General features: G+C 34.7%; 2 protein-coding genes across 2 annotated transcripts in view; both read right to left on the reverse strand.

Annotated features, from left to right (window-relative positions):
• The window catches only part of LOC139974298 (uncharacterized), a 73160-nt gene that overhangs the window by 1985 nt on the left and 49046 nt on the right, over nt 1–22129 (reverse strand). The window lies entirely within an intron of this gene.
• On the reverse strand, nt 800–20657 carry LOC139973798 (uncharacterized). The gene is made up of 7 exons (XM_071980665.1): nt 20573–20657; nt 7370–7400; nt 6540–6712; nt 5913–6177; nt 4843–5054; nt 3648–4287; nt 800–831 (listed from the first exon to the last, which is right to left on the reverse strand). The coding sequence occupies exons 1-7, from the start codon at nt 20636–20638 to the stop codon at nt 800–802; spliced, it is 1419 nt and encodes a 472-aa protein (XP_071836766.1). The 5' UTR covers nt 20639–20657.

Raw genomic sequence — 22129 nt, forward strand, 5'->3', positions numbered from 1 at the left:
CAAGGCAACAATCATTTACGTTGAATTTCAGAATACTCGTTTAGGTTGGAATGATAGTGATGTTGAGATTTAATTTCTCTGTGTCAGAAATACATAGAGCCTGGCTTCTATTAGAACATCTACTGTCATAGTTTTATAGATTGCGTATGACGGTCAGTTCTATCATGCTAGGCGCTTGTTACGTGCAAACACGGTAAGGAGACCTGTGCTGCCAAGGAACAACGATATCTTATCGTTTGCTTCTTATGTTTATTCACATTGTATACAGTCTTGATAACATACGTGCGTTCCAACTGCAGCTCAAACGTTTGAAAGAAAATAGCAATGTTTGGAATTGAAAATTGCTGTAAACATTGAAAACATATATCATTTAACTATGGTATCAAGACATTCGTTGTAGTAGAATGCACATTTAAGGAGTACTATAAGAATGCATTGCTATAGGGGAGCACGTCACATGATCCTCCATGGTTGGCATGTTTTTTTTTTTTTTGTCTTGACGCTTCTCCTAATTGATGTAATCGGTCCAGTTTATGTTTGCGTCAATGATTAGAACTTCAACTACTCACCTACATTTCCACTGGCTGATCCAACTGATAGTCGAAACTTGTCTGCCTCGTTATTAATGCTAAAATTCGAATAAACGACGTAATACGATGATGAAGCGGAGTCCCGTAGATCAATACGTAGCTGGTACGTTTTCTGGTTGGTCAGAGAGTGGATATATTTATTACCTAGCCAGTGGTCTTGATTCTTATCACCGAAACCGTCCTTGTAGTCCGACCAACCAAGATAAAAGTCAACGTAGGCACTCGATCGTCGCTGGAAAACCTTTAAAATGAAAGAAAAGGTAATTCAACTGTTTCATCTACTTATCCTAAAGGGCATGACATCCAAAGCCGTTAAAGAGTTAATAAAGATAAATATAAAGATACGAACGTTTACGTTCAGTAGTTGATTTGAAGTCCGAGGCAATTAAAATACATTTAACGTAAAGAAATCGATTGGATCTTTCGTATTAAGTCTCACATCACCGGCCTCAACAAAGACTTGGGACCCCTTAACAACTATCAGTTCTACAAGCATATGTAATCCGTTCTTTGCTCCTTAATCCGCTTCCTGTATAGTCATGGTTTATTTGGTTTTAATTCCATCATTGCAACTTACACTTATCTAGCGTCATACTTTCATTGTGTCACATTTTGCACTTCTCATTTGACTGCCAAGAATTGCTGACGAAGGTCCCAGGGGGACCGAAAATTGCAATATATTTCTAAAACTTACTCCGTATTTGTCAATTGTGAGTCATATCTTATTTCTCTGGTTTTCTCTAATAATATCTTCTTTTGTAGTAAACGTAGATTTTCGTTATATTATATATATATATATATATATATACAAAATGAAATGAAATAAAACTGTTAGCAAACTGCTTATCCACTAGAGAGCCTGTGTAATAGAATGTGTAAAAGTAAGTTGGCCTGACGTTTCGATCCTAGCAGGATCTTCTTCAGAGGCTAAATGACAAGTTACAGTAACAGAGGGGACAAAAACACGCACAGAATACAGACAGGTTAATGAGCACGGTGAACACAATGAGATGGATGAAAGGGGATTATAAGTAGAAAGCAACAGGAGAAGAGGAGAGGAAGGAGATAAACTGTGGAGGGACAAAGAGAGGATTAAAGGCACAGGGTGAGGAATAAACTGGAGAGGGACAAAGACAGAAAGGTGTGAAGAAAAATGGAGGGGAAGAGAGCTGTAAGAGGAAGAGTGAAAGGGGGGGGGGGGAAGGGAGAAAGGGGAGAAGGAGTAGGGAACAGAGGAAAGTTAGTCATGTCCTTCCTGAATGTTCAGCCCATGAGGTTGAATGGTACGAAGGCGTTGCATCCAGAGCCTCTCTCTGCTGATACGTACTAGGTCAGGACGGCTACCTAAGGATTCAATCCCCTGTAGGGACATGTCGTTAATGGTATGGTTGGGAAGGTTAAAATGTTCTCCAACTGGGGTCTCAGTCTTCATGGTGTTGACTGTGGATCTGTGACCATAGAAACGCTTCTTGAGGGTGGTTTTGGTTTCGCCAACATACTGGATGCCGCAAACTCTACAAGAGATCAGATAGATGACATTGGTGGTAGTGCAAGTGATGTGACCCTTAGTCTTGTGTGTGAGTTGCATGCTGTGGCTGGTGATGGAATTGGATTCAACAATGTGGTGGCTGCAGACGATGCATCTCGAAGTACGATCACATTTGAAGGTACCATGCTGAATGGGTGTGGGGTTAGAAGTAAGAGGTGGAACAGCAGCACGTACAAGAAGGTCCCGTAGGTTGCGTGGTCGTCTGTAGGCGATGATGGGTTTTTCAGGGATGGCTCGTTGGAGTCTATCTGAAGTGAGGAGAATGTTGTGGTTGTTAGAGGTGATTTTCTGAAGGGGAGGAAGATTTGGGTGGAAAGTAACAACGAGGGGCAGCTTGTTGTCGCAATCTCGTCCCTTTTTGTCCTTCACTGCCAAAGTAGATGATCTGGAAAGGGAGCGGACTCTCTGAATGGCTTCACGCACCCTTCTGGCACTATGGCCCCTGGCAATAAGGTGTTTTTCCAAAGCATCTGTATGGCGAATGAAAGAGGAATTGTTAGAGCAAATGCGACGAAGACGTAGTGCTTGACTGTAGGCAATTCCAGACTTGCAGTGACGGGGATGGCAGCTTGAAGAATGGAGATACTGGTGTGTGTCTGTGGGCTTGGTGTATAAGTCTGTGGAGAGAGAACCGTGTTCCTTGCGAACAGTCACATCGAGAAAGTTAACCTGTTGGTGAGAGTAATCAGAGGTGAATTTGATGGTGCTGTGGAAAGAATTGATATGATTGATGAAGGTGAGCAGGCTATCCTCATCACTGGTCCAAATGAAGAAGATGTCATCGATGTAGCGCCACCAGATAAGGGGACGACAGGGAGCCGTACTGAGCATGCGTTCTTCAAGGCTAGACATAAACAGGCATGCATAGGAAGGAGCCATCCTGGTTCCCATGGCTGTCCCGTGTCTTTGAAGGTAATGCTTGTCCATGAACGTGAAGTTGTTTTTGGTGAGAACCTGTTGCATGAGAGCTTTGATGTCAGAGATGGGTGGACAAGGGTGGACCTTCTTAGACAGGGCTGCACACGTGGCTGCGATACCTTCAGCATGAGGGATGTTAGTGTACAGAGAAGTGACGTCGAAAGTACCGATGATGGCTGTACTGGGGATTTGGTTTTTGATATCTTCAAGTTTCCTGAGGAAATCTGGAGTGTCATGGATATAAGAATTAATCTGAGGAACAAGAGGTTTGATGAAGTGGTCCACAAACAAGGATATCTTCTCGGTGGGGGACCCATTGCCCGAGATGATAGGCCTACCAGGGTTACCAGGCTTGTGAATTTTGGGCAGGAGATAAAACCTGGCTGCCTTACAGTCTGTGGGAGAAAGGAAAGAAACAGCCTTCTTAGAGATCTGGTTCCGCTGGTACATATCAGTGATGGTCTGTTTTATCTGCTGGGAGAAAATATCTGTGGGATCAGAATCAAGAAGAGTGTAAATATCACTGTTGGAGAGATGACGCATGGCTTCCTTGATGTAATCCTGTCGATCCTGGATGACAACTGCAGAACCTTTGTCGGCTGGCTTGATGATAATGTCACTGCGAGACATCAGTGAGGAGAGTGCTGTTCGCTCATCTCTTGGAAGGTTGTCGTGTGTTCTGCGGAGAGGAGAGTTTGACTGGTTAGTCTCAGAGCTGACGACCTGTGTGTAGGCTTCTAAAACAGGGACTCTGTTCTTAGGAGGCATCCAAGAACTTTTCTTGCAGAAGGGTTCCCGTTCAGTTGGAGGATCATCTAGGAAAAACTCACGAAGGCGAATTCTGCGAAAGAAATGAGTAAGATCTTGACTCAGTTCCGCTTGGTCAAATGCTGGAGGAGTAGGACAGAAGTTGAGTCCTTTGGAGAGAAGTCCTCCGTTACTTTCCATCTCACAGTAGACCTGAATGCCGCTTGGCCAACCATCAGGGTAAATGGTGTAAACTCCATCACTGAGTGCACCGGAAACATAAAGCTCGTAGCAATCTTTTTGGAACAATGTGCACGTCACTCCGTCCCCTTCGTAGCCATTATTACAGTAACATTTGCGGACATCGTTCCTTTCATCACAGGTTGCGTGTTCACTACACTGGTAACTCTGATCTATATGAAGCTGGTTGTTCTTACAAGTTGAATTTCGTGTACATCTTGAACTGATGTAATAGTTGCCCTCCTAATTTAAGATATTCGGAGAAAAAGCAAACAAACTAATACATAAATAAATAATGTACAGGATTTCAACGACAGATGACCAATGCAGAACTCCCCTCGATTGATCTAGTTATGGGTATGAATCACTATGAAAGTTTTATGAGGTTTATGACTCCGATGTAGGGGACCTAGGGATCCGCTCTCAAGAACAATGGTAGCCGTCAAATGTTGCATACAACGGCTTATTGCGACTTTACATTACGCCTACAATTAGTTCTAACCACAAGACTGTGGTATGAAAGATCCATGAATTTTGTGTTAGGTTTATAAGGGGATGCACATCCATAGGTCTTATCTTTCTGACTAATGTAATACGTCCCTCGACTGACAGTTTTGCTGGGCTGGCGACAAAGGTGGGGTCCATGCCTATTCCCAACCGCGATGCGACCGCTACTCGGTTATCTGTAAATGTGATGTGATAATCAACAACTTAAAATAGTAAAAGGTTTTCTTCTAATTATATGGACTATGAATTAATAGAAAAGCATTAAAACTGTCCTGAAAGAACCGTACTGACCGTTAATACACTTCCTTTTTCATCGACGAAGCAGTTGCATTGGTTGAGAGGGATGCATTGTTCTTGCTGTCTCAGATAATCACCTACACAAACACATTGCTCTAATTCTGTGCGAGATGTTGCCGAGATGCAAGTGTCATGGTCATCACAGGTCCTCTCACATGTCGCATTGCTAAATATCTCATTAGCTGGACACCATTCAATCTTTGATTCTAGAAAACAGGAAAGGAAAATAATAGTAACCTGATACAGACACGACGAATATGACATGTGGCAAAGAATAGTTTTTCTTTTGTCATTACTTCAATCCGTGGCTGTCAGAAGGTTAAAGGAAAGTAACACACATTCAGAAGCAGTTCGAATAAATCCAGAACATTTTAAATCAAGTAGTGGTCGTTCCGTAGTCACATTAATGTTAATAGTTATTGAACATTACGAGATAACACCCCATCATTTGTTGTACAACTGGTTTGAAACCATTAAGTCATAGCTTCTGTTTCAGAGTTTCCCGTGGTGTAAGTATACTGCTTTCTGACAACAATGATAATTAATAACAGCATCAAATTTCTTTTGCGTTGGTTGCGTTGATGAAACTGGGAGACGTATCTGCTTTCGGTTTAAACTTTCTGTTGAAAAAATGTTAGGTACGGTTCCTTGTTCAGAGCCAAGGTTAGTGTCGAGTACGCAGCAGTCTTGTAGTGAGTGCGTAATCACACTTTAGCTTATGGAGGCATTTTGGAAATCTTGTATAGATACTAATGCAACATTAAGTATTTGAACTTGCGCTTAGAGCTTGTACTCGCACTCACATGATCATATTGTAATCGCTACTATATGTAATGTATCGCTATTGTACTCTCTGGTACACGATATGTATATTCGTACTTTATGTACTGTAGCAGTTTCTTCAAAGTAAGAAACATATTTGACTTGTAAAGTTTACTTCCAAAATATCAATCGGTTTTTAGAATAAACCTTTACATTTTATGCACGTTTACTTTTGACATTTAATAAACAATTTTGTTTATTATTTTGGCTTTAAATTTAATAAGAATGTATAAGACACTTACCATCTGATATTACGAATGTACCTAAACTTGATATATAATATTTCCCCCATTCATCTGAGATACGAAACTCGTCGTATGTTACATAGTAAGTTTCTCCAGCAACGTTCTCAAAGTCCATCCTCAGTTGGTACCGCTTTTGATTTGTTAAGTAGGCAATTTTCTCATTTCCGATCCAAAACTCACTCCCTAGAAAGCCAAAGCCATTTCTGAAGTCTTTCAAACTTCTATTAAAATTTACAGAATCCAATCTTCTTCGCTGTAGTACCTACAACGAAACAACAAGTTAAGTGTTAACCAGGACGTTATCAAATATGTATATTCGTTCCCTTAGGATGCAATGCGATTTGTTGCTAACAATTATTACACCGAAATAACAAGTTATATTCTAACATCAGTTTGTGGTGTGTCGGCTAGAGGTTTACGGTTTTCTTGGAAAAGAACCACACTGTCCTTAAATTTCAAAATATATAAAATCATTGATTTAAAATTTCTTTTCGATAAAAATATCAAGATTCTATTTGAAATAACCTTGTATTACATCGCTAAATATTACTGTATGCAAAAATGAAGTAAATGTGTACAAAACTATTTAAAGTTGAAAAGGAGACATCAAGTAATCAGCCATACCGTCCATCCACCAGCATCAAGATCATTATTACAGTAAGCCTCAAACGGTTCCGGATAGCCATCTGGTTTAATAAGGTACACTCCAGATGTATTGTGGGTAGAGGAACATACATTCAATACTTCTTTGCAATCTCTCGGATACGCAGGTTGTTGAAAAACAAAGTATGAAGAACCTGGATGGAGAGTAAAATAAAGTTAACATTTTATTGCGACTGAAAAAATCACTTCAGTAAACGAAACTAACGCCTTAGATTCTGAGCCAATTGTAAAAAAACTCGGTTCGTTACAATGAGAACTAAGGTAATAAATCAGTTTAACTACCAATTATTTCTCAACTACCATATAGAGGAAGATATCGCGACTAACATTTGATACGGTAATCTTTATTGAATTCTCAGATGTAACTGTTTTGAAGCATTAGTTTTAATTAGTTTTCAGCTTGCAATGAAAATTCAAAGACGAAGTAAATTGAACTTATTTTTCATCACGCTTCCGTAGTTTTCAATTACATCCAAGTCAGATCAAAAGACTCACGAAAACAGGCATATCCCATTTGTTTAACGTACCTGGGAAAATATCGATGAAACACTTAGGATGTAAAAAAGATGGAAAATATGCGACTCAAAGGAAATCAATCTCATAATAGATCTTCGGAAATGGTGACACGATTGTAAAACAAACATCTAGAGCGAACACTATAAAGAGCCAATATTTTCAGCCATTCAGCTGGCCAACTAAAAGTGTTAACGTTTAGAATACATAGCTGATATGACTCACAAAGGTTACTTGTAATAATAAGGTAAGTCATATGTCATAACTACTACACCTACCTGAAGACCGCCCCTCGGCACTGACAATGACCTGCGATATAAAATAAGGATAAAATGAATCTGTTCGATCGGAAGAAAGAACATTTAGGCGAACTGGTCCGACAAATCTTAGTTTAAGGCAGTAGTTGTTTTATCTTCTACCTAAAATTCATATCTAGTATGCAAGTCAATAAACACAGAACTGAACTTCATATTACAACTTTCATCCAGGAAGCATTAGGTTAATGGCATTTTCCCGGTGTTACAGATACCCTGGTACATGCTATGTAAGCTAACGTAAAAGAACAAAGGCAATAGCCGGCTGCTTTCGTACACAGCTTTGTTGCTTATATTCTTGCAGATGTTCTTTGTTCAAGTTATGTTATGACATTAGAACATTTCAGACATATGTTGTAACGCATTTGTGTTTAACAGTCCTTAACAACCAGTAGGGATCCTTTATATCGTTCCAGCTATTCTTGTTGGAATACGATCTCCATGTCTTCATAATAACATAGCAAAGAGAAACTCTGAGATTTAAAAGGTGTCATTTTACATGTAAGGTAAGTTCTTCGTCACAGACTTGTATATCTTACTAAATAAAAACCTCCATTCAAATTATTAAGGCACGAGATTGAGAGAGATGCATAAGTAGAATTAAGCTATAAAGCGTAAAATAGTAAAAACATATAGTATGCGATCATTTTAAGAAAATTTCTGTCTTGATTGTTTTGTCAGTTTCTTGCGAATTTCACAGCATTAAAAGCTAACAAATGATACAATGTAGCAGTACAAAATGAACTAGAGAATATAAGACAACCTTGTTAAACGCTAATTCTACAAATCTACGTAATTAAGAAAAATGAATAGAAAACTTAACATTAAAATTCTGTCTTCTATAACATGGTCATGGTAATGATGACAATTGCAAGAGATAAAGAATTTTATCAGAAAATGGACAAAAGATAATGAGGAAGGTTTCAAAGAAATAAGAAATATTTTCTTTCTCTCTTTCAGACCAAGGCATTCAATGATAACAAATGCATAGTCTCTAATTATTCTGCTATATGTTATACAAGTAGTCGGCTTTAAATTTGTTATAGTAAGAATGATCGTAAGCACCTTAAAAATTTACGTTTTGTCTTTTTTGGTAAATTCCGAATACCGACATGTTAGAACAGACGAGTATATGGCAGCTCATTTTTCATTAAATTATGATGTTATGTGTCAAGACTAAAATATTTTACAACATTTCCAGGAGATGAAGTGAATTTATACAACTCTCTGAATAAACAAGAGGACACGCTTTAGTTCTTTCCTGAAATGTCAACAGTTCTCTGATTTATGAACATGCTATGTAAGCTAACGTGAAAGAACAAATGCAATAGCTGGCTGCTTCCTTAAACAGCTTTGTTGCTCAATGCAGATAGATGTTCTTTGTTCAAGTTATATTTTGACATTAGAACATTTCAGACATATGTTGTAACGCATTTGTGTTTAACAGTTCTTAACAACCCGTAGGGATCCTTTATATCGTTCCAGCTATTCTTGTTGGAATATGATTGCCGTGTCTTGATACTTACATAGCAAAGGGAAACTCTGAGATTTAAAAGTTGTCATTTACATGTAAGGTAAGTTCTTCGCCACAGACTTGTATATCTTACTAAATAAAAACCAGCATTCCAAATATTAAAGCACGAGTTTGACAGAGAGATGCATATGTAGTATTCAGCTGTAAGGCGTGAAATTGTAAAAACATAATCTGCGATCATTTAAAGATAATTTCTGTCTTGATTGTTTTGTCAGTTTCTTGCGAATTTCACAGCATTAAAAGCTAACATTTAATACAATATAGCAGTACGTTATGAAATAGAGAATATAAGACAACCTTGTTAAACGCTAATTCTACAAATCTAGGTAAAGAAAAAAGCATAGAAAACTTAACGTTAAAGACTGTCTTCTATAACATGATAATGATGACAATTGCAAGAGATAAAGAATTTTATCAGAAAATGGAGAAACGATAATGAGGAAGTTTTCAAAGAAATAAGAAATATTTTTTTCCTTTCAGGCCAAGACATTCAATGATAACAATTCCCTAATTGTTCTCCTATATGTTGTACAAGTAGCCGGCTTTAAATTTGTTGCAGTTATGATCTTTAGCACCTTCAAAATTTACAGTTTTTTTCTTGTTTGGTAAATTGCGAATACTTAAATGTCAGAACAGACGAGTATATGGGAGTTAATTTTTCATGAAATTATGATGTTTTCTGTCAAGACAAAAATATTGTATAACATTTCCAGGAGATGAAGTAAATTTAGAGAACTCTCTGAATAAACAAAAGGACACGCTTTAGTTCTTTCCTGAAATTTCAACAGTTCTTTGATTTATATTTGTCTCTATCAAGTGTTTGATTTTGATCAAACAATGCCTGCACGCTCGTCGTCTTGTCAATATCGACTTGACACGTTCATCATGTCAAGAGTTACTTTATCACGATTTGGAGAAGAATATGTTCCTTTAATACAAGGATATCAAATCACCTTTAACTTTAAGTCATGAAAAATAAAATCAATAGAATCGAAATAATTACGAATGTCGATATAAGCTACCCTAGTGGTACACTGTGTAATTTGCTGTTGCAAACAGAGTAAAAACAAAATGATACCATTTCTACAAAGAGATGGACGCGGTCAAAGGCGATTATTTTGGGATATAGCCAAAGTTTTTGTTATCGCCGATAACGCTTTTTAGAAAGCAATGACTTAGACTGTGTGAGCCGTTATACTGTTCTATCTGCACACATCATTGTGTTTATTATCACAGTAATTTGATTGTCACAAGTCGTGTTTTTCTTGAATATGTTGCTCGTTTGAACGATAGCCACATAATATCATATGGAGGAATTTAATTAGGTATCTTCTAACACATCAGTGAATCGAAAGTGTTTCAAGCTAATTATTATTATTTATGGAGTTGTTAGGTGTTATGATATACTCTCTAGTGTTTGTAAAATGTGCTAGTAAAGCGACATTTAGATTCCATGTAACAGATTTGATGAGTTTGTTTAATTCGTCAAAGTCTATCATCCATATTTTTTAGGTATAGTGAAATTTTCCTTTTGTATACCGAATTAGTTTACATGTTACTTTAAAACGACAAACGAAACGTTAAGTTGTGTACTACACCGACCAGCCACATGGTAACATGCAGGGAAGGTGAGAGTCAGGTTGGAGGGTGTGATGACGGCCAGTGAAAATGGTTGGATATGGGTGGATGTCGGTGACTACGCCCATCACATTTGTATTGAGCTTATGTATAAAAGCTTTAATTTCTTAACACGATAAACTAGCCCGTTGTATTCCACAGTTTGAAGAATAATCATTGCTGATTGTCATTAAAATTTTGTTAAACTGGACTATGTAGAAAGTAGGTTGTTCTCGATCAAAATGAAATGAAATTTACTTGTCGGTGGAAATTTTCGATCTGCAATAATATTGTCATACTTTTTATTCTGCATTGTTGTTACTGTTACAGATTATATCCCAATTTGAATTTAAAAAAAGAGGAAATTATGTATTAATGAATTTACAGGTTTTCAATTTGTGTTGAACATTATAATTATTTAAGGACAAACAACCAGAATATTTTTATATTTACACGTCGCTATGCAGCTATTTTATGTCCTTTTTTATGATTGGTGAAGATGTATATTTGCTTGTCAAACTATGTCCAGAATAGGGCTTGTATTTTAAACTACAACCCCCCCCCCCAAAAAAAAAAACAATTAACAAATTGAGGAAAACATACTTCTTCCGTGAAATTGACTTTTTTGACAAGACATTTATATAGATTTTAAAACAATTTTCGTTGTATTACTTGTTGTTTGACTTAAATTTAACACGTACTAAGAAAATTGTCTGAGGAATTTTATAATGTGTCTAAATTTATACAAATAACTTTTATCCGCTTTTATCCGCAATTAGCCTTCACATTGATCTGTTTTAAAGGTTGGTTTTGAAATTTAAACGGTTTAAACGAGTAATCCAACACTAGCTATAATCTAATCTGTTATAATTTTTTTATTTGAAGGATTGGAAGAAATAATTCAAATAGTACAAAAATGGCAACTTATAAAAGATCTTATAAAAGAAACATAAGTTATAAAACAACTTATACGTATCAGTAACGTCTATGTCATTTGAAATCGACTTTCAATTTTTTTATCTTCCAGTTTATTTGATTGAATATCATGTTCGTGTCACAGTATTTTTTTTTCAATGATGCTTTTACATTACTACTAGTTGTTATTATCATCGCCAAAATCGATTCTACTTACTAGACTAACGTTTTAGAACATTTTATAATAGCGCGACACGTGAATAAGGGATAGATAGTTAAACATGTTGCACACATTTGACAAACAATACTATACAGGTATTTTATTTTAGCTCATAAAATTAAAACAGACATAACAATAGGACAATGATCATATGCGTCTTTTGAAGAAAGAAAATTCTTTGGTTAATATTTAAATTGATTTATTGAATGAATGCAATATGAGCACCTATTTTTTAAATATAAATCTTCGGTTTCGTAACGATGTATCATAAATTCAGATTTAAGTTTTCCGTTTTAAATTTATTTTCGTCCTTTCGATTCTCCCTTACATTGGTATTGTAATACGACATTAAATCTGAGTTGCTATCACGCAGTTACTTTTGGTTAATTCAAATTATTTCTCTTTATGACTCAATTATTAAGGAAATACATATACTCTCTAGTTTAAAATCTCTCTAATTTAACTGTCATTTCAAAAAGCAGGCGATATAGATTTTTTTACACACTTCATCATATCTTAAAGTTTTTCTACTCGTTTATCTAGTATCTTTGCGAATGTGCGGTTAAACTGTTTTATTAATCAAGATCAAATAGTATCTAAATTATATTTACTGGAAGTGACTAACAATAGAGACGAAAAAGAAAAACGGAATCAGGAAAACACCGTTGGCTAGACACTTAAATCGCCAGAGACATCTCTTATGATCGCATACCATTCTTTCGTGAAAGCAATTTAAAGCCATATAGTAGTGTCTGAAAACAGACGTAGCACTCATAAAAAGCTAATTGTCAATGTTTGGGCTTTGTAGCAGTCTTGTTTTCTTTGCTAATTTTGTACTGAAATAAACTCGAGTAACCTAAGTTTATGATATTCAACATTAATCCCGTCCATATATTTATATTTATATCACATCGTTAAATTTCTTTCAATTGGTTTAAATCAGATTGACATAAAAACCAGTTAGTTTTAATGTTGATCAACCTTGTTTCCTTGAATATGTGTTTAAAAAGAATGATCATAGCATATTATTTTGATAACATATAAAAATGGCTCTATTGATTGTTGCAGACTGTTTGCTACACACTGCTACATGAATAATGATATCTAATGAATTGATATGTATAATCATGTGAAGGATGTAACCATTTCGGCAATCTTTATAAATTTTTGAGCTGCAAAATTTCGCCTTTGGATGATAGTTTGCTGCAGCAATATCACCAAACTTAAATTGAAAATTTCTTCAAATTTGATTACAAAGTATGGAACCTTCCACCTTTTTAAAGTTAAGATATCTTACAAAAAAATGTACCATATCATTATAGTTGTGTTCCCAGTAGCTATCAAACTGTTTACTATTTGAAATATAACTTAATTATCTTTGTACTGGTATTTTGACATAGAAATGTTGTCTTTTGTTTTTAGATTAGCCAACGCCAATGTTGCTTTAAAATTTCCATACCGATAACTTGAAAAAGGACAATCAATAACAAAACTGTTCGGAAATCATATCAAAATAACAGAGCCGACAAGGGAAGTTGCCTTTATACAGATTAGACTCAAGTTATATGTATGCATAAGTTCAGTTTGTAAAAATAGCAGGGCATTATAAAACATCTGATCAATTTTGGACTATATAGGAGAACATTGTATACATTTACCCATACAAAGAGTATAGCTCTGTTTCGATAGGGGAATCGCATGATTGAATTTTAAACAAGAAGAAATATTTGAAATTATGAATCTTGAAATAACTGAATGTTACAGTTTAGCATTTAGTTATTATACTAAAAGAGAGAAATAGGCATATGGAGCATGAATTTGAACTAAAAAAAAAAGAAAAAAACATGTGATGTAAAGCTCAATAATGTATAACATGCAATGAAGGATTGTTGTAACGTGTTGGTAAGTATCGGTGAAACAGTGAGGTTGGATATTAAAGGGAAACATTGTGCGCTGACGATCTGTACATGATACTGGAAAGCTCTATACTCGAAATTTTCCTGGCCATATCACGAAACGCGATTGATTTAAAATTAGTGCGTAACAAAACAATAACTTTTGAGATGTATAATTGGCTTTTATTCTTAGTATTGTACATGGAAGCAAGTTTAAAAAAAGAACAAAGTATATAGGCATAAAGGATTCAATTAGAACGTTTTGTTCTAGGGTGAAACACATTGTCTTTTCGCGAAGTTGAAAATACTCAGTATTTAAAGTGAAGGCTTTCTTACTGAATGTCATCAATTATTTTAATCTTTGTTTACCTATTTCTTGTGAGATGCTAACACTCAGTTTGTCTTAACATTTAACTTTAATAAGATTGGCGCAGCAGCACATTGATGCGACTTAGCATTTAAAACTTGAAACAGTCAGAAGATAATCAATAGAGTAATATATTTTTAAAAACAAAATTAAAAAATTAGAATGACTTACCATTTCTGTTCCAAACGAGTTCCAAATCGTCAAAACAGTTAAACAAACTTTGACAAACCTCTCCATAATTTCAGCTTTGTAGAAATGTCACGCTGAAATATATTTGATGAAGGGCAAGATGACAAGTGACACAGAGTATCCAGTTAGGGGTTGACCAACACTTTATTGGAATGACCGTAGTAGTATGGATGTCCATGAATGCCATCGTTTTATTTGAAACATGATTAGTTGATCAGCTTATACATAACGTACTGCGCATATAGAGTATTCGTAGGCTTGTATGTAAAGAAGACTATTCGACATGCGCAATCCAACTTAATATTATTTACAGCTATTTATATCTTGAGATTTAGTCAATAGTACAGTAAGCTTCAGTTGCATCATGTTGAATTGTCCTTGCTCCAATAAAGTCAACATAAACACATATTGCATAGCTAATGAATATCGTGTCTCTAGTTCCAAGGACAGCAATTGTATTGCAAATTCAATAACTGTCAATTTATTTAGTTCTTGAAACAAATATCAATTACAATGGTCGCTTTTCATTTATATTACATATAGCGTGGTATATGTTAAAGGGTTTTGTAGTGGTGTGCCAAACAACGTTCAGGCTACCTAGTCGATGAAAAGAGTCAGAATGCTGATTTTGCTGGTTGTGGTTAAGATGTCATTTTCGATAATCTTTAGAACCCTTAATGAGTAAATTAAGTTAGCTACGTTACAATGCTTTTGATTGGCAGGAAAAATTCAAGAAGTGTCGACTGGATGAAAGGAAGTGTTATTAAAGTACATGGTCTAGTCAGCACTTTATAACATGCAAGAACTGGTACACTATATCGTGTAAACAGTGAAATGTAATGTATGAGTTATACAACACTATCAATAATGCAAGGAATAATCTACAATTTACACACTGTTTGAAATAGTGTACACTTTACGCGCTGTATAATGTAGAATATCATTTAAACACTACGTTAACTAGTCCACACTATACAATGTATGATCTAGTCTACAATAAGACACTGTAAGAACTAGTTTATACTATATGCAAGGTATGATTTGATTAATACCCGATGTGGACTACTGTTTACACTATACACACTGTATGAAATAGTCTTCACTTCATTCAAGGTATGATATAGTATAAACTATACACACTGCACGAACTATACACAACGTGCACTATAGTCTACACTTTACGCACTGCGTGAACTAGTCTAGAGTATACACATTGTATGAATTATGTCTACTCTATACACATCTTATGAGCAAGCATATACCATACACTAAGCATGCATTACGGTGTACAATATACACATTGTATGTACTATTCTACACCATCAATGGTATGAACTAAATTATAGTGCATCTACCCATTATCACCAATAACACACTATAGGGTTTTCTTTTCCAATTTTTTTTTCCATCATGTTATTTAAATCTCTCAAAAATATATGGTACTAAAGATAGCCCTTATTGTGCACCAAACCCACCCACCTGCTCCCCATCTCCCTTCCTCGTTCCAAATTAAATTTTCGGAGGTACTTCCCATTATAGCAGAATATTTCTAACAATGTGTTTGTGTGTGTGTGTATGTGTATATATATATATATATATGCACCCGATACTCATAGCTAGCACAGTAACTACTGTTCATGTTCCACAACCGTGCATCAGTAACTACTGCGCTGTGTTCGCAACACGGTAACATGTGTTACAGTTGGCACAGTAATTACTGCAAAGCTGTTACACGTTGAACTACGAGTCCGACAGGTGAAAATTTGTAGTAATTTAAAATAAAATAAACATTAAATTTAAATTGTTTTAAATTTTTAAAATTTTTAATTTTTTAAATTAAATTTTTAAATTTGCAGTAACAAAAAACTTGCAGTAATTACTGTGCCACCTGTAACACATGTTACCGTGTTATGAACACAGCGCAGTAGTTACTGATGCACGGTTGTGGAACATGAACAGTAGTTACTGTACTAGCTATGAGTATTGGCTGGAATAAACCAGAAAAAAACAAGCTTTAGATCAATCCTGAAATTTTATCAGTTCTCTGATGTTTTTCGTCTCCATCAAATTTGTGAAAATTCTTGAAAACAATGTTTGCATACGGGTCATCGTGTCAATAGTTTTAACACGTCGAACACGTCAAGAGTTACTTTTTGGCACGATTTAGTATCCTTCAAGAAGAATTTGGCCAAGGGTACAGCAAATGGTATCACATAAATCAAAAGTCATGAAAACTAAAATGTACATTTTAAACTTTGCTGTTGCCAACAGAGTAAAGTACACAGTATAAAACTATTTCCACAAAGAGATTGAATCGGGCAAGGCCATTTCTTTGGGATATAGCCAATTTATTTTGTCGTCGATAATGTTACTAAGCAACGACTGTGAGCGACGTTGTATCTGTATACAGCATTCTGTTTATTGCCACTGTATGCTGATTACCACGTACCGTTTCTTTCCTTTGAATATAACGCTCGTTCGAACGATAGCCACTAAATATCATATGGCGGAATTTAATTACATATCTTTCAACATATCTGTAAAACGAAAGTTTTTTAAGCGAATTATTACCAAACAAGGAGTAGTCATAAGTGTTATGACAATACTTTCTAGTTTTTTTCTAGTGTTAGACATTTAAATACAGTGTAACATATTTTATGTTGTTTTATCTGTAAAAAGTCTATCATCTGTGTTTTTAAGTATGGGAGTTTCCTTTCGTATACTGAGTTATTATACATGTTACTGTAAACGACAAACGAAACGTTAAGTTATTTACTACAACGACCAACCACATGGTATAATGAATGGCAGGTGTGAGTCGGGTAGGAGAGAGTGTTTGTGGGCAGCGAAGAGGTAGAGTATGGGTGGGCATCGGTGACTACTCCCATCGCATACATGTTAAAGATGAAATACATTTTCAGTGCTCCTATATAAGTAGTGTGGTCATTAAGTATGAAAGATGACATACATGAATATTTTCGCTTTGGTTTTACATTTAATTCCTATGAAATGTTATAAGTAAGTTTGCATGATTGCCACGACTCTATGGAGCATCTTGTATGAAAATCAAAGTAAACTACGGTATTTGTTATTAGAGTATTAACAGATAACTTAAAGGATCATGAATATCTGTACTTCTCGTAGCAGCCTATTTCCAGGTCATACGTTTACACCTTATAAATTATATCGCACAGTTGTAGTTAATATATTCATACAATGTGTAAGTTTTTTTCACCGTAAACTAGCCTTAAAAATTCCAATAGTTGACAAAACATCTCTCTGGATTGTCATTAGAATGTTGGTGAATTGCGTTGTGTTAAAAGGAATTGTTTTCAATAAAACTGAAATGTAATTTAATTTTTGGTGCAAATTTTCTCGCTCCAAATATGTTGTATTACTTGTTCTCTACTTAGTGTTACTATTATAGATCATTCCTAAGTAACAAAAAAAAAGAAAAAAAAAAGAAGCTATATATTGAAATGTATAATTATTTAAAGACAAGCAACCGAATAAGAAACATGTTATTTTAAACTGTTAGAAATGTTTTCTGCATCTGCACTGAGTTATTCCCCTAGTAATATGGTCTTCAGATATTTTCATGATTGGCTGAGATTTTAGATCTATGTCCAGAATATGGCTACTATTTGAAGCTATAATGTAACAAAACAGATTTAATAGAAGAAAAATAAAATTCTTCCGTGAAATTAATTTATTTAATAAGTCATTTTTACAGCTTTTAAACAGTTTTCTTTCTCTTGAGACTTCAAATTGCCCAGTTGAAAGTTTGGTTTTAAAACTTCAATGAGACAACCGAAACTAAGTACAAAACTAATGATCATTTTAAATTAATCAAAAATTGCAATATATAAGATCTTATTAAACAGCTTATAGGTATACGTAACGTCTATTCCATTGGAAATCGACTTTCAATCTGTTTAATCATCTAGTTCATACAATTAAAGATCGTGCAATACCAGTACTATTTTTAAACAATTCACATTTTATTATCAAAGCGTGACACGTAAATCAGAAATACACAGTTAAACAAGTTGCACACTTTCGACAAACATTTCTTTATAGTTGTTTCATTTTAACTCAGGAGAAACTAAACAGAAGCTAAGAAAAGCACGATGTTCATACAATTAGGTTAAAGAAAGTTTTTTTTTTATTGTATTCTGAACTTAATTTATTGAAGGCAATATGAACATATTTAGGGGTATGCACATTTTCTGTTACTTTTTGATTTAGGTAAGGATATATCAAAATATCTCAATTAAGTTTCCCATTCACAATCGAAATCTTATTTTCTTTCTTTCAGTTTCCCCCGTTAAATTGGTATTGAAATACGACTGAAATCTGAGTCTGTATCAATAGGTTACCTCTGGTCGAGTTATACTACTTCTCGTCATGACATAATCATTGCGAAAGTGACTGTGATCTCTTATTTTGAAATCCATCTTATTTAACTGTCATTTTAAAAGGCATGCCATAACATTTTATTTACAAACTTGATCATTTCAATTAAAGTAAACGAACATATGTTACATTTTCTGCTCTACTATCCATCATCTTTAAAATAGCGGAATATTGGGATTATGTTTCTGGGAATTTCTAACAATATATTTTAACTGAAGAAAAAAGGGAAACATCAAAAGAGAGCAAAATTGGAAGCTAGTCACTCAAATTGCTGTAGACATTACTAAAAATCGCGCTCAATACCATTCTTTCGTTAAAGCAATTCAAATATAAAACGCAGTGCCTGAAAACAGCCGTAGCACTCAGAAAAAAAATGATTTGTTACTTTTTGACATTGTAGAAGTCATGTTTTCTTCGTTCTGCAATAAATCCGTGTAACTTAAGTTTACTATTTTCAACATTAATTTCGTATATGTCACTTTTTTCTAATTTCCATGAATTTTTAATTAGATTGACGTGTATACAAGTTGGATTTATGCTACTCAACCTTGTTTCTTTGAATATGTACATGTACAAGACTAGTGATCAAAATGTTTATATTTCCAAAATACATATCAAAATTACTTCATTTTTGTTGCAGGCTTTTTTCAAACATTACTACACAAAAAACGATATATGTTAAAGAGATCTCTATGAGCATGTGAAGGAAGTAAATATTTAGGTGCTCTTTAGAAATTCTGAGAATAACACGTTTGAATGATATTTTACAGCAATATAATCAAACTGTAAAGTGAGTATTGCTTCAAATTTGATTAAACCTGAAACCCCCTTTAAAGTTATAAATATCTAATTAAAAGGATGTACGTTATCATTATAGTTTTGTTCACATTAGTTAACCAACTGTTGACTATTTGAAATGGAAGTTAATTAGGCATCTTTGTGATTGAATTATGGCATAGAAATGTTTAGTTTTTAGATTAGTCAGCGCAGATGATATATTCATAAGGATAACTTGAACAAAGACAATAAAGTGTCTGTTCGGTAATCATATCAAAATAAACAGAACTGAGGAAGTTGCCAAGTTTATACAGATGAGAACTAACTTATCGTATCCAATTTATGTTGAAAAATAAAATAAAAGCAAGGCATTATAAATAATGAAAGCACAAAAAAATTGAAAATGTTTAACCATACAAAGAATATCGAGAAACGCTCTGTCTTGATATGGTATCTCATGCTGGGATTTTGAACAAGAAGATACTTTGAAGCTAGAAAACATGAATTTTATAGTTTAGTTTTCATTTATCGCTGAAATAAATGATTTATTTTTAGTTTTCGTAAAATTATGGAGCATACATTTATAAACTAGAATGATCTACATGTAAATTTAAGCTCACTTATTTATAACATGTATTGACAGAGTGTTGTAACATGTGTTGGTTTGTATCTGTGAAAGGTGTGGTGACTGAGGAGGATAACTTTGTGAGCTGATCTACTGTAAAGGATATGTGGTGAGCGATATACTCAAAAGTTTGAAAAGATAACAAAAAATCATGGCCATATCACAAAACGTGATTGATTTTAAACATCGGCGTGTTAAGAAAACCGTTGAGATGTAGGAATTTGCTTTCCTTCTAAGTATTTTACATGTGAGCAAATTTTAGAGAATACTGTATTTAGGCATAGGAGAACCAAATAGAACTAATTTATTTATTTTTTCTTCAATTTTTGTGGTTAAAGACGTTTTATTTTATGTCCAAACACTGTTGTCCTATCGCGAAGTTACAAATTATGAGTATTTTAAATTTAAGGCCTTCTTACTGAATATCATCAGGTATTTTTTTATCGAAATTTTCCTATTTCTTAGAAGATGCGTACACTTCAGTTTGTCACATCATTTAATATTAACAGAGTTAGCTCAACAACACACTAGCGCAACTTATGTTACTTTAGAAACAGTCAGAAGATATTCAATGGGAAAATACAAAATATAGTAAATAATAGAAAGACTTACCATTTCTGTTCCAAACGAGTTCCAAATCGTCAAAACAGTGAAACAAACTTTGAAAAACGCCTCCATGATTTCGAGTTTGTATAAATGACACTCGAAAATATATTCGATGAAATGCAAGATGACAAATGACACAGAGCACCAAGTTAGGGTTGACCAACGCCCTATGAAAATATCGTAGTAGTATGGATGTCCATTAGTGCCATCGTTTTATGTGAAATGTGATTTGGTGAACAGCTTATACAGATGTACTGCACATCTAAAGTATTATTAGCTTGTATGTAAAGAAGACTATTCGACATGCGCAATCCAACTTAATATTATTTACAGCTGTTTATATCTTGAAATTTCAGTCAATTGAACATTAAGCTTCAGTTGCATCATGCTGAATTGTCACTGTTCCGATTACAATGTGCAGTTTTAATTGATATTACGTTTAGTTTGGTTCATGTTAAAGGTTATGTAGTTGTGTGTATGCGACGGCAATGCTACCAAGCCGATGAAAAGAGTAGGAGTGCTGATTTGCCTGTTCTGGTTAAGCTGATATTATCGATCTGGATAAGAACCTTTAATGAGTTATTACATTAGCTAAGTTACTGCGCTTTTTGCTGGAAGATAAAATTAATGAAGAATCGAAAGGGCAGGAAGTGATACTATTAATCAGCACTATATAACATGCATGAACTAGTACCATACATCTTATAAATGTACATTTATGATCTATTCTACACTATCAATATGTATTTTACAAATATCTAATTTACACGGTTGGAACATTCGAAGTTTTGCAGTGGTAAACTACGTGAACAATACTTCCTTGTTTATGATGCCTACGTCACACCCTGTTTACGGAATCGAGTATCCTCACATCTGATTGCATAAACATGTCAACTGCTCACTGGGCTTTGAATGGATTTTTCTTGACTGTAAGACTAACACCAATCATGCCAGTAAATTATTAATTAAAAAGCTATTTGTTATTTTGGTACGCTGATATCATATTTCTTTTATATACTCCCTTTTAGTAATAATATGTTTTTAAGCAGAGGCGTAGCTGTAGCTTATTTGGAGGCATAGAATTACTTTATATGCGTTGCTATGGGGGGGGGGGGTATTTAACCGTTTTCCCAGTTATTGAATAAAGCCCTGAGGGGTTGGTTCCCAACAGCTTTAGCCAACAGATGACAACTGCCAGTGATGTTTTTGCATGAATATTTAAATGAATACCAGCACGCCTACGCCAATTTATTATTTCGCTGACAGTACCGTAGCCAGAGGTGGCTGGAAGGTTGCCCTCCCGTACACACAAAACATTTTCAGGGATGAAAACTCGGGCGGCAAAGAAAATTAGCCGAAGAAAAATAAATAGTTATCATATGTGATACTGGATAGGCTACTTTATGTTACAGTGCTTCTCAGAGGGCTTTTCTACTTAGCTATAGGCCTACTAAGCATGGAAAGAGATTTCAAAGAGGTTAACAAGTTAACTTTGATTAGTAGTTGACACTTCGTGTCAAAGTTCCGTGAGTCGTACGGCACAAAATTCCATTTTGATCACCC

The sequence above is a fragment of the Apostichopus japonicus genome, chromosome 9 (genome assembly GCF_037975245.1).
Source record: "Apostichopus japonicus isolate 1M-3 chromosome 9, ASM3797524v1, whole genome shotgun sequence".
NCBI classification, from domain to species: domain Eukaryota; kingdom Metazoa; phylum Echinodermata; class Holothuroidea; order Aspidochirotida; family Stichopodidae; genus Apostichopus; species Apostichopus japonicus.

Excerpts from the sequence above, each read along its gene's own strand:
- LOC139973798 (XM_071980665.1), bottom strand. The coding sequence starts at position 20,638 with ATGGAGGCGTTTTTCAAAGTTTGTTTCACTGTTTTGACGATTTGGAAC. Across the intron at positions 7,401-20,572 it reads ACTCGTTTGGAACAGAAATG|GTCATTGTCAGTGCCGAGGG; the intron begins GTAAGTCTTTCT and ends TTTATATCGCAG. Across the intron at positions 6,178-6,539 it reads TTGATGCTGGTGGATGGACG|GTACTACAGCGAAGAAGATT; the intron begins GTATGGCTGATT and ends GTTTCGTTGTAG.